General features: G+C 42.7%; 2 protein-coding genes across 2 annotated transcripts; one reads left to right on the forward strand and one right to left on the reverse strand.

The window, feature by feature from the left end:
- Positions 1–2,201: 2,201 nt before the first annotated feature.
- LOC137345339 (histone H3-like) lies at positions 2,202–2,612 on the forward strand. Its single transcript, XM_068008833.1, has one exon. It carries the CDS (start codon positions 2,202–2,204, stop codon positions 2,610–2,612), a length of 411 nt encoding a protein of 136 aa, XP_067864934.1.
- Positions 2,613–3,355: 743 nt separating this feature from the next.
- LOC137345242 (histone H2A-like) lies at positions 3,356–3,727 on the reverse strand. Its single transcript, XM_068008710.1, has one exon. It carries the CDS (start codon positions 3,725–3,727, stop codon positions 3,356–3,358), a length of 372 nt encoding a protein of 123 aa, XP_067864811.1.
- Positions 3,728–12,809: the final 9,082 nt, after the last annotated feature.

Below are 12,809 nucleotides of genomic sequence, written 5' to 3' on the forward strand. Positions count from 1 at the left end.
TAATTTATAAGTAAAGAAAAATGTAAAATGATAGTGCAAGAAATTGCGGAGCTTTTCGGGATAAAGAAATGAAATCTCCTTGTGTTGGAAAAGGTAATGAATGAGAGCGTTATATGTCTGTTCACAAAAGCAAGGATGAAGTTAATGTCTCGGTAGAGGAGAGGTACAGAGGTATTGGGTAGAATGAAAATAGACAGAAAGGAGGTTCTCAACAGATTGGTATCACTTTAAGTTAATGAGTCCAGATAGAAAGCATCTCAGATTGCTGAGGGAGATAACAGAAGTCCTGACGACAATGTTTGGATATTGAAGTAGTTCCAGTCGACTGAAACAGTGCAAATGTTACACTCCTGTTCCAGAAATGGGAAGGAAAAAGCTGGTGACTGCAGACCAATTAATTTTATCATCAGTGGTCGAAAACAATTGGAGACAAGTGTCAAGGATCAAATGAACTTCAACTTGAAGAATGATGAGTTAATAAGGGACAAGCAGTACCGATTTACTAAGGACAAATCATGTGCAAATAACCTGATTGAGTTCTTGGGGTTGACTTTGCTGAAGATAGTGCTGTAGATATTGGATATCTGATTTTTGAAAGGCATTCGATCAAGTAGTCCATAACAGAGTTACACAGAAATTAGAAGTTCATGTTAAATATTGATACTGGTATGCTGAGATGGTAGTTGGCTAAAGGATCGGAGACAGAGTGTAGTAGTGAACTGATGTTTTTTTAATGTGAAGAAGTATGCAGCAGGGTGACACAGAAATCTTTATTAACAACATTGCTTTTATAGAGACCATAATTTGGAAGTTTGAGGAGGACAAAATACATAGCAATGTATGTGAATAGTAAAGAGCTGTAAGTTTCAGGTAGATGTTACCTGTACAGAGGTGAGACAGAGAATACCCAACCCGTCTCACCTTGAGATTCTTGGCCAAGATGGACCTACAAGGTTCTGTGATCAAGTCAGAGAGTTTATTTGGCTTAACTAAGATGCACAAAGTTAATCCGTAACAACAACAATAAGTATACAGTAACACTCAGGACTGGTTCTTGCTTCTGAGCTTGCTGGGACATGGACTTCTCTCCTTCTTCTTCTCTTGCTGTGTTGACCATAGTGTATCTTCTCCTTCTAAGTGTGCCAACAATGTTCTGTTCACACCTTGCTAAGTGAACCGATGACATCCCATATCACCCTTTATTTTACGCTTCTCGGTGTACTGGGATCTGACCATATTAGGTTCTGAATTGTTGCGGGTATCCTAATTGGTTCAATCTACACACTTTACAGATGCTTCCTGTGTCTTTCACTTTTAGCAAGGATCCTTGTGTTCCCAGGTTCTAGTCTCTCTCATAAGGGGAAACATCCTCTCAGTATCCACCCGGCCAAGTGCTCTCAAGATCTTATGCATTTCAATAAGATCACTTCTCATTCTTCTTAATTCTAATGGCTACAGGCCAACCTGTCCAGCCATTTCCCAGAAAATAACTCCTTCATCCGAGCAATCAGTCGAGTGAATCTTCTCTGAACTGCTTCCAATGCAATTTATTTGTTTTCATCAGTAAGGAGACCAAAACTGTACACATTATTACGGATGCAGTCTCACCAATACCCTGGACAACTGTAGCAAATCTTCCTAACTTTAATAGTCCAATCTCCTTGCAATAACTGACATCATTCCATTTGCCTTCCTAAACTCATGCTGTACGTGCCAACCAACTTTTTTGTGATTCATGTACCAGGATACCCAACTCTGTCGCGTTGTTTTACTGTATGTTTCTGTTCCGTGTTGATTCAGTGCGTCATGAATTAAACGGTTGCATTTGATAATGTATTCGTGAAGGCCGATTCAAACCGAGTTGGAAGACAGATGGGGGATCTCAGCCGATATAAATGAAGCTACAAAAAGTCAGATTTCATAATTCTTCCGGCCAAATTAGTTTCTTTTAATCTTTGCCTTGATTGCTAATCGGAAATTGGCGGGCTTTTTGAAATTGATTAAATTTCAGTTACAGTTCAACCAATCAGGGCCCAGCATTTGCCGCCGCCCTTTTCCTACCCAGAGCTGGTTGCAAACTTGACTGATGGACGGGGCTGCATCCAATCACAACACGAGGGCGGTCCCTCTATTGTCTTAAATAGACAGTCCCTGAGCAGTCTCAACATTTACAGTGTCTTTGTTCCACATCTTCTACCATAATGGCCAGAACCAAGCAGACAGCGCGCAAATCGACCGGAGGGAAAGCTCCCCGCAAGCAGCTGGCTACCAAAGCGGCCCGCAAGAGCGCTCCAGCCACGGGTGGAGTGAAGAAGCCTCACCGTTACAAACCCGGCACTGTGGCTCTGCGGGAGATCCGCCGCTACCAGAAATCCACCGAGCTGCTCATCCGCAAACTGCCCTTCCAGCGCCTGGTGCGGGAGATCGCGCAGGACTTCAAGACAGACCTGCGCTTCCAGAGCTCGGCCGTCATGGCCCTGCAGGAGGCCAGCGAGGCTTACCTGGTGGGGCTCTTTGAGGACACCAACCTGTGCGCCATCCACGCCAAGCGAGTCACCATCATGCCCAAAGACATCCAGCTGGCCCGCCGTATCCGCGGGGAGCGCGCCTAAACTCACCCTGCCCCGAACTGAGTTTGGCATCAAATAACACAACGGCTCTTTTAACAGCCACCAAACCGGCAAAACAAAGAGCTGCGATCACCTGTTGTCAGAGAACTGTGGTCTGGAGCAGGTCATTTTATTAGAGAGCCGATCATTGTGTAAAAGCTTTCGTTTGTATAAACGGTAGATATGCTAAAATGACTGACAAATATTGCAAGAGGCGAGCAGTTAAATGCCCGAATCCAGTACTGAGAAGGCTGAGGGAAGATCTGATTAAAATGTACAACATTTTGGCGGGACTGGAGAGAGTGGAGGTGAAGAGTCTTAGCAGAGAGGTCAGTGACTATGGGGCATATGTTTAAAGAGATAGGTATAAAAATTAGAGGGAAAACGAGAATTTTATTTTCACCCAGAGGGTGATGGGCGTCTGGAACTCACTGCCTGAAATGATAGTTGAGGCAGAGACCACCAACTCATTCAAAAGGAATCTGGATATGCATCTCAAGTGCTGTAATCTGCAGGGCGACGAACTGAATGCTGGAAGGTGGGATTAGAATAGGTGGGTCGTATTTCGGCCGGCACCAACAAGATGGGGCAAGTGCCCTCTTTCTATGCCAATACAAAGCAGCGCTAGCATTATAAAATTGCCTTCTCAGACAGCAAGCAGCCCTTTAACAGATAAAGTGGGTGGCTCTGAAAAGAGACTTTGGGTTCGCAGATTTAAGTCAGGCAGCTTCACTTGCTCTTGGTGCTCAAGCGATGGATTTCTTGGGCAGCAGCACAGCCTGGATATTAGGCAGCACCCCGCCCTGAGCGATGGGCACCCCTCCCAGCAGCCTGTCGAGCTCCTCGTCGTTGCGGACGGCCAGCTGGAGGTGTCTGGGGATGATGCGGGTCTTCTTGTTGTCCTGCGCCGCGTTGCCGGCCAGCTCGAGGATTTCAGCTGTCAGATACTCGAGCACAGCAGCCAGATGGACCGGGGGTCCGGCACCCACACGCTCAGCATAGTTCCCCTTTTTAAGGAACCTGTGAACACGGCCCACCGGGAACTGCAGTCCAGCCCGGGAGGAGCGAGACTTGGCCTTGGACCGAGCTTTACGACCGGTCTTCCCTCTTCCAGACATTTCCACAATCTGACAAACACTTTCAGGAAGAATGCTGAGAACCGCCCACAATCGTCCCATTTATACCTTCGGGAGGAATGGTGTCGGGGGCACTGGGGATTGGTCACTCTGCACTGGGTGTCATTGTGCTCGTCATGTGACCAATCAGAGAACTGCTTAATTCACCAATCCGGAGACGCCAAGGAGATGAGGGCGGAAAATAACGGCGCGAAATTGTCAGACTGCAAACGATTTCTCAAATTTGAAAAGCCCGCCAATATATTTGTAAAACACCGAGTGGCTACAATATAGATCATCACATTTTTAGGTAACTTGGTTTTACCGCAAATATTTTTTATTCATATTGTATTTTTCTGCATTTGATAACAAGTTACAGATTCGCTTTCACATTCCGCCATCTATTCGGGTTTACTCTCTATCCTTTTTGAAACATTGTATAACCAGCGGACAGAAAGCCTCTTTCACAGCATTCTGTAACCATTTCAGCTCAATGTTCCTAATGATACCGCATCACTGACTATAGATTGATCCCTATTGGTGAGAGACAACAGCGGAGTGTATAATCTTAGTGTCAGGTGTCAAAGAGTGAGACTGAGGTTCCCACACCACCGGGGTTTCTCGATAATGTGCTGATTACTTATTGAGGACAAATTTGATCTCGGGATATGAGTGACTGAGAAATGATGCCTGTGCGTTACATCAGATTTTATTGTCGAAATACAGCAGAGGGGCCGAATATGAACGCGTCCGTGAACAAACCTCACAAATGGTCAGTAATTAATGATCGGGACATTATTAAGTAGAGACAGGAAGATCGCACGGGCAGTGAAACTGCATTAACCAGAATCTGTGGGATTAAAACAGAGATCACAAAGGCAGTTAGAAAATACTTGCTAAAAATATCAAAACAAATTGATATTATAGAGATAATGTTGTAGCTTTTTGAGAGACGTTGTGGGTGGCTCTTAAAGTTCGAAACTGGCATTTTATACACATCCCCAGAGCTCTATGTTAATGAAGGATGGGGTGAAAACCATGTTCGTAATTGGCTGGTTTACAATGAAGTCAATTCTTGAGATTCTGTATTTATCTGATTGGGTATCTAAAGTAACCAATCAAATTTAGTGTTCGGCGAAGCCAAAACATTCGCCGCAGTCATCTCAGTCCATTGCTCTTGCCTGTCACCTATCCACCGATATCCCTGACTTTCTCAATCCCTCTGTTACTGTCTCTTCAACTGTTTCAGTTTTGTTGGCACCAGCCCGTCACCTTTTTCATTCTGCATGGATCATTCCTCCGCACTTCAGCTTACTCACAGAAGACAAGGTGGCCGAGTGATTAAAACGATGAACTGCTAATCTGTTGCACTCTGCATGCGTGGGTTTCAATTCCATACTCCTTGTTTCTGAATGTTTAAAATAAGAGCACCGGCTTCGTGTTCCATTCGAGTGTGCTGCTTCTTTTTAAAGAAGGCATACGGATGTGTAAAATAAACACAGTGACGGTGTTGTAGTGGAGTATTGCATCCAGTTCTGGTTATTTGAGGGTACAGAGGAGATTTATCAGAATGTGTGAAGTCGGTAGAGATGGGTTTGTTCTGCATTGAATCAACAACATTGAAACAGTTGAAGAGACAGTAGCAGAGGGAGTCAGAAAGTCGGGGATATTGGTGGATAGGTGACAGGCAAGATCAGTGGACGAGCTTACTGAAGGGAGATTTACAACAAGTGTGAAACATCATGACAAGTGAGACAAGGATAAACAGTTCCCATTAGCTCATTGTACAAGGACATAGTGACAGAAATTGCGGATTTTGGGCAGGAGATTTGGGGCGAACACGGAGTGAGTGGTTTTGCACTCACTTCCCACAAGGGTGTTGGAAGTAGAGACAGTCAATTACTTCAAGAGATTATTGACACAGCAGTTGAAGGAATTAAACTTGCAGTGCGACAGGGATCGAGCGGTGGAGTGAGTGTGACTGGATTGCACTCTGGAGAGCTGTCATGGACTCAATGGGCCAAATAGCCCCCTTCTGTGCTGTAAATAACTCTATGTTTACTATTAGTTTCAGACTGAAAACTGATCAGTTTAAAGGCTATTTCAAATCTAAAGTTATTCAAAAAAAAAGATAAATTTCCGGGAGACGTACATGGATGATGAGAATCATTTTATAAATTGCATTGACTTGTTGAGTTTTAAAACTGTTTTTTTTTTTTGTATTTTGTCTGTGTTTAGCTTGCACTCTGTCCCCGTCAGTTCCTGGTCTGTGAGTGTGAGTTTACCTTATATTATTTCATTCTCTGTTATCTGAGTGTGGGTTCAATCTTTACCCAGAGCACCGTTTGTGAACTGAACTTTACCTATCTCCCTTTTTATTATTATTTAACAAAGATCTGCACACTCTTGTTTCTGACTGTGAACTCATTTATTAGTTTAAAGGACATGTCTTCTTTAACATAAATTTCATTGAAAGAAAATTGAAGTTCAGCATTGTGGGAGATGCACATGGATGATGAGAGTCTTTTGTAAGTTTTAATTTGGAAATCACATTGATCATTTTTAAGTTATAAAATGAAGCTTCATGATACCAGAATTGAGGTCTGACCCGCAGTAGAGAACTCAGGTCAACTGCTTGGAAAGCAGATATTCTCAGCACTATACCACCATCACTATGTGAGTTTAACGTATGTAAATGAGTACATTATTCTGTATCATTTATTTTCTGTTATGTGACTATGTCTGGTTCCAGTTCATCATGTCAGCTTCTGGTACTCTGTATGAGGTGGGATTAATGTGGTGTATGTCAGTTTCTGGTACAGCCTGTGAGTGTGAATATATTTCTGTATCCATCAGTCTCTCAAACTGAATGTGAGTGTGGATTAATTCATTTATCATCCGTCTCCACAACTGACAGTGAGAATGTGATTCATTCAGTATCTCTCTGTTTCTGGTATTGTTTGTGAATGTGTTGCTTATTCTGTGTTTTTCTGTGACTGGTAGAGTTTGTGAGTGTGGCATTCATTCTGTACCTGTTAGGAAATATTATTGAATGGCATTGTGGACTCAGTGTTTTTTAGGCACTCCTACACTATGTGATTCAGATTTGTACTGTGTCCGTCTGTTTCACGTCATGTAATTGAGTGTGGGATGCATTATATAGCTGTCAGTATCTGGCTGTGACAGATAGATAGATAGATAGACAGACAGACAGATAGACAGATAGATAGATAGATAGATAGATAGATAGATAGATAGATAGATAGATAGATAGATAGATAGATAGATAGATAGATAGATAGATAAGTAGACAGACAGATAGATAGATAGATAGATAGATAGATAGATAGATAGATAGATAGATAGATAGATAGATAGACAGACAGATAGACATTTGATCTACAAGGCAGTAAAGGGTTATTGGGACGGCCGGGAAAGTGAAGTTAAACAGAATCAGATCAGCCATGATCATATTAAATGGCAGAGTAGAGTGGGGAGGCCAAATGGCCTACTCTTGGTCATATTTGTTATGTTCTTAAGCTCTTCTCTTACTTGACATGATTGTGGGCCACATTCTGTATCTTTAAATCCCTGGTCCTGTGTGTCAATGTAGGTTCATTCTGAATTTGGCAGTCTCTGGTACAGAATGTGTGTTTGGAATTAATTCCTTATGTATCTGTCTCTGGGGGAGTGTGCAAGTGTGAGATTAATTCTGTATCAGCCAGCATCCGTACTGTGTATGCATGTTGGACTCATTCAGTATATGTAAGTAAGGGGTACTGTGTCTGTATATGTGATTCATTTTCCATCCAATAGGCTCTGGTACCCTGTTTCAGTGTCGGATTCAATTTGCATCTATGTGTCTCTGTGTTGTATGTGTCTCTGTGATCCTACTGTATCCTGTACTTAATATGTACCTCAAGCATTCTGTTGGCTACTGTTTCATATTTTTGTGTATCAATATTTGTCCCTTGTGTTTAATTTAAAATATGGATTAACTATTTCATCGCGGCCTGTTTTATTCAATTCTTGTACATGAGTTGTGAATTGGTATCCAATTCATAGCTCTTCCAAATTAACTGTGAGTGTTAATCTTTCAATCTGATACATGACCTGGTATGTACAGTCAAATTTCTCTGTATTGTAAAAAAATTGAATGAATACTGTATGTTTCTGTCTGACCCATAGTGAAATGTTTGGAATTGTTTGTAATGTGTAACTCAGTTAAAATTGTGGGGGACATATTGGGACTTATTTTCCAGCTTTCAATCAGGTAAATTTTGCCTGTTCTAGTTAAGATATCTTATTTGAAATATAGTCAAATTGACAGAGTGTATTTAAATCTGATAATGAGTGTGTTTTTAGACTGGGTTTGATGTATCTACCAGTCAGCTGCAGTGAAAGAGAAACAACTTCAATCTCTCCTGCTCTGCTTGACTGTTGGACTGAAAATGTGTCTCTTGATCTTGGGATCAGTGTGGGTCTGACTACTTCTTTTGTCTGTTGCAGTAGAAAAGATCAGCTGGCTGTGTCACTGTGCTTTGTGAGTGACACTGTATCTACCTACTGTGTGTTGGAACAAGCTGGCTGCTCTTTTCCTTGTGTCCAGGAGTCAGGGCTTTCATTCTGGTTCCTTCAAATGTTTGCCTGCAGGAAGAAAAAGTAATTCTTAGACTTGAAGAAAGGTCAGTGACAAGAATCACAGAATCATTACAGTGCAGAAGGAGGCCATTTGGCCCATCGTGTTTGCATCGGTTCTCTGAAAGAGCAACTCCCTCAATTCCATTCCCCTGCCTTCTCTATATGACCCTGCAAATTCTTCCCTTTCATACAACTGTCTAATTCCCTTTTGAATACTTCAGTCAAACCTGCCTCCACCAAATTCTCAGGCAGTGCATTCCAGACCCTAACCACTCGCTGCATGAAAACGTTTTTCCTCATGTACCTTTTGCTACTCTTATCAAATACTTTAAATTTTTGCCCTCTCGTTCTCGATCCTCTCATGAGTAGGAATTGTTACTCTCTATCTACTCTACCCAGACCCCTCATGATTTTGAATACCTCTATCAGATCACCTCTCAGTCTTCCCTTCCCCAAGTCAAACAGTCCTAACTTCTCCAATCTATCTTCATAACTGAAATTTCTCATCCCTGGAACCATACTTGCAAAGTTTCTCTGTACTCTCTCTGATGCCCTCAGGACTTTCCTCATGTGAGGTGCCCAGAATTGGACATAACACTCCAGCTGAAGCTCAATTGGTGTCTTACAGAAGTTCAACATAACTTCCTTGCTCTTGTACTTTATTCCACTATGAATGAAGCCTCGGATGCTGTATGTTTTATTAAACACATTCTTAACCTGTCCTGACACTTTCAATGATTTATGCACAGACACACCTCAGTCCCTTTGCTCCTGCACCCCCTTTAGAATTGTACCTTTGATTCTATATAACTCCTCCATGTTCTTACTACCAAAATGAATCACCTCACATTTCTTTGCATTGAACTTCATCTGCCACCGGTCTGTCCATTCCACCAACTTGTCTATGTCCTTTTGAAGTTCTGCACTATCCACCTCACATTTCACAATGCTTCCAAGTTTCGTATCATCTGCAATCTTTGAAATTGTGCACCAAGGTCTCGGAGATTAACCTATATCAGGAAAAGCAAGGGTCCAAACACTGATCCCTGGGAAACTCCATCACAAGCTTCTTCCAGCCAAAAAACATCCATTAACCACTGATCTTTGTTTCCTGTCACTCGGGCAATTTCGTATCTCGTTGCGACCGTCCATTTTATTGCACGAACTACATGTTTGCTCACAAGTCTGTTGTGTGGCACTGTATCAAACGCCTTTTGAAAGTCCATGTACACCACATCAACAGCATTGCCCTCATCAACCGTCTTTGTTACCTCCTCAAAAGACTTCAGCAAATTGCTTAAATATGATTTTCCCTGAAGAAATCCCTGCTGCTTTTCCTTAATTAACTCACATTTGGCGTCATAGAGTTCTACAGCACATAAATAGGACCTTCGGCCCATCACGTACATGCCGGCCATCAAGTACCTAAGTATTCTAATCCCATTTTCCAGCACTTGGCCAGTATCCCTGTATGCTATGGCAGTTCAAATTTCATCCAAATACTTCTTTAATGTTGTGAGGGTTTCTGCCTCTACCATCTCTTCAGACAGTGTGATCTACATTTCAACCATCTTCTGGGTGAAAATATTTTTCCTCAAAGCCCCTCTAAACCTCCTGTTCCTTACCTTAAATCTATGTCCCCTGATTATTGACATCTCTGCTCAGGGGGAAAAAATCTATCCTATCTATGCTCCTCTTAATTTTGGTTCCCTCAATCAGGTCCCTCCTCAGCCTTTTCTGCTTTAATAGTCCCTGTGACTATTGATTTTGCCCCTAATAATTTTTTCTCGACCTTTTCCCAACACTGAATTTAAACTAACAGGCCTGTAGTTGATTGGTTTATATTTGCACCCTTTTTTGAACAAGCGTGTAACCTTTGCAATTCGGTAGTCCTTTAGTACCACCCCCGAGTCTAAGGAAGAGTGAAAAATTATGGCCAGATCCTCTGTGATTTCCACCCTCACTTCCCTCAGTTTCCTTAGATGCATCTCATCTGGCTCTGGTGCTTTATCCACTTTAGGTACAGACAGACTATCTAATATTTCTTCTTTATCAATTTTAAAACCCTTTCATATCTGACTTATCTGCTCTTTCAACATGACCAAGGAAGAAGATGCAGCCCAGCCAAAGACAGATGCAAAGTATTCCTTTAATGCCTCATCTATGCCCTCTGCCTCCATGTGTAAATCCACGTTCTGGTCCCTAATCGGCCGCACTCCACCTTTTCCCACCTTTTTACTATTTATATGCTTATAGAAAACGTTGGGATTTCCTTTAATGCTCGCTGGCAATCTCATTTCATGTTCTCTCATTGCTTCTCCTATTTTTTTTTTCCCTTCCCCTCTAGACCTTCTATATTCAGCCTGGTTCATACTAATATTTCCTACCTTGCATCTCTGAGAAGCACACTTTTTCTTCTTTATCTTAATCTCTACTTCTTTTGCCATCCAATGAGTTCTGGATTTGTTTGTTTTAATTTTCCGCTTCAAGGGAACATTCATCGACTGTGCCTGAACTATCTCTTCTTTGAAGGTAACCCAATGTTCATCTACCTGTTTTACTGCCAGCTTTTGACTCCAATTTATTCACCCCAGCTCCATCCTTACCCCGTTGAAGTTGACTTTCCCCCAGTTAATTATTCCTACCTTGGACTGCTCTTTGTCCTTTTCCATAGTCAACATAAACCGTATGATACAATGATCACTATCCCTTAAATGTACTCCTCATGATACTTGATCCACTTGGTCCACCTCATTCCGAAGAACCAGGTCCAACAGTGCCTCCTTTATCGTTGGACTAGCAACATACTGTTGTAGAAAATTTTCCTGAACATACTCTCGGAAATCTTGCCCCACACTGCCCTTTACACTACTATTATCCCAGTCTATGTTTGGATAATTAAACTCTCCCATTATAACTACCCTACAATTTTTGCACCGTGCTGTAATTTCCTTGCAAATTTGTTTTTCCATGTCCTACCCACTAGCTGGTGGCCTATAGACAACACCGAGCAATATATCTGCAGCTTTTTTGTTCCTTCGCTCGAGCTAAATTGATTCTGTCCTCGACCCCTCTGGGACATCCTTTTTCTCCAGCACTGAAATACTCTCCTTAATCAAAACTGACACCCCTCCCCCTTTATTCCCGTTCATGTTTTCCCTGAACACCTTGTATCCAGGAATATTTAACACCCAGTCCTGTCCTTCTTTGAGCGAGGTCTCTGTTGGAGCCTATTTTTCATCTTATTTCCACATGACAATCTCCGCCTGTACCTCACCAGTCTTATTAACCACACTCCGTGTGTTCACATACATGTACCCTGAGACAGACTGCATTACTTTCTCCCTTATTCTGACCCCACCTGATAGCCTTTTATTCCCTACTGTTGTGTTATCAGTCTCGCCCAGTGTTCTGTACATCTCGGTATCCCTCTCTAATACCTGAGGCTGGTTCCCACACCCCTGACAATTAAATGACATAATACAAAAGTGATCAATGCAATCTTTTCAATAATCATCATTATGAACAATCGGAAACGGAAAACCAGCAACTTAAACAGTGTCTGTCTCCTGCAGCACTCTGCTTCTGCTTCCCACCTGTTTGCAGCGGTTGTGCAACGGTTTGTCACATTCAGAAACAAGCTATGCCCCTCACCGCTCCATGAAGCGGACTTCCCGATGAAGTAGTGACGTCTCCCTTCCCCCCTGCTCACTCCATGTTCCGAGACCAGTTTCTGCTCCACAGTGCACATTGCAAACAGACCCCGTCTCCAGCTGAACTTCCCCGCTGTTCAATGCTAATCTCTGAGCACATCGACACAAGCTCCCAAACCTGGTGTTGCTGCAGCAAGCAGATGCTGTTTGTTCACTGACCCCAGGAACCAGATGTTTCCTTTCGCCGCTGATCTAAACAATCTTCCGCTCAATCGGTGAATGGAGCTCACAGGCAGAGCTGGGGGAGGGCTGCGCATGCCGTCTTCGCCTCATGATGACGTCATAGTGGGCTGCGTTACATCGCGCGTGCGCAGATCTCTGCAACAATTCAGCTTCAAAATTCAATGGGAACTTTGGTCACTGACCCGAAACGTTAACTCTGCTTCTCTTTCCACAAATGCTGCCAGACCTACTGAGTGGTTCCAGCATTTCTTGTTTTCATTTCAGATTTCCAGCATCTGCAGTATTTTGCTTTTATTTGAGGGAACTTAGCCCATTTCACACACATCAATGTCTGAACAATGAAACTGAACATGGGATCTGGGTGGAGGGAGGGTGGGGAGGGGTGGAGGGAATCTATAACCTAGAAAGCCGGGAGCTGATCCCATTTAGATGTTCAAATTGCCGTCTGTCCCTGCAGGGTGGTTGTTATTATTGAGACCCTCCTCTCAAAAAAATCGGACAGAAACATGGGAGGAAGGAGGGAGTCAGTGTGTTTGGTGGGACCTTGT

The sequence above is a fragment of the Heterodontus francisci genome, chromosome 28, assembly GCF_036365525.1.
Source record: "Heterodontus francisci isolate sHetFra1 chromosome 28, sHetFra1.hap1, whole genome shotgun sequence".
Lineage (NCBI taxonomy): Eukaryota > Metazoa > Chordata > Chondrichthyes > Heterodontiformes > Heterodontidae > Heterodontus > Heterodontus francisci.

Coding starts and splice junctions, on each gene's coding strand:
- LOC137345339 (XM_068008833.1), top strand. CDS start 2,202: ATGGCCAGAACCAAGCAGACAGCGCGCAAATCGACCGGAGGGAAAGCT.
- LOC137345242 (XM_068008710.1), bottom strand. CDS start 3,727: ATGTCTGGAAGAGGGAAGACCGGTCGTAAAGCTCGGTCCAAGGCCAAG.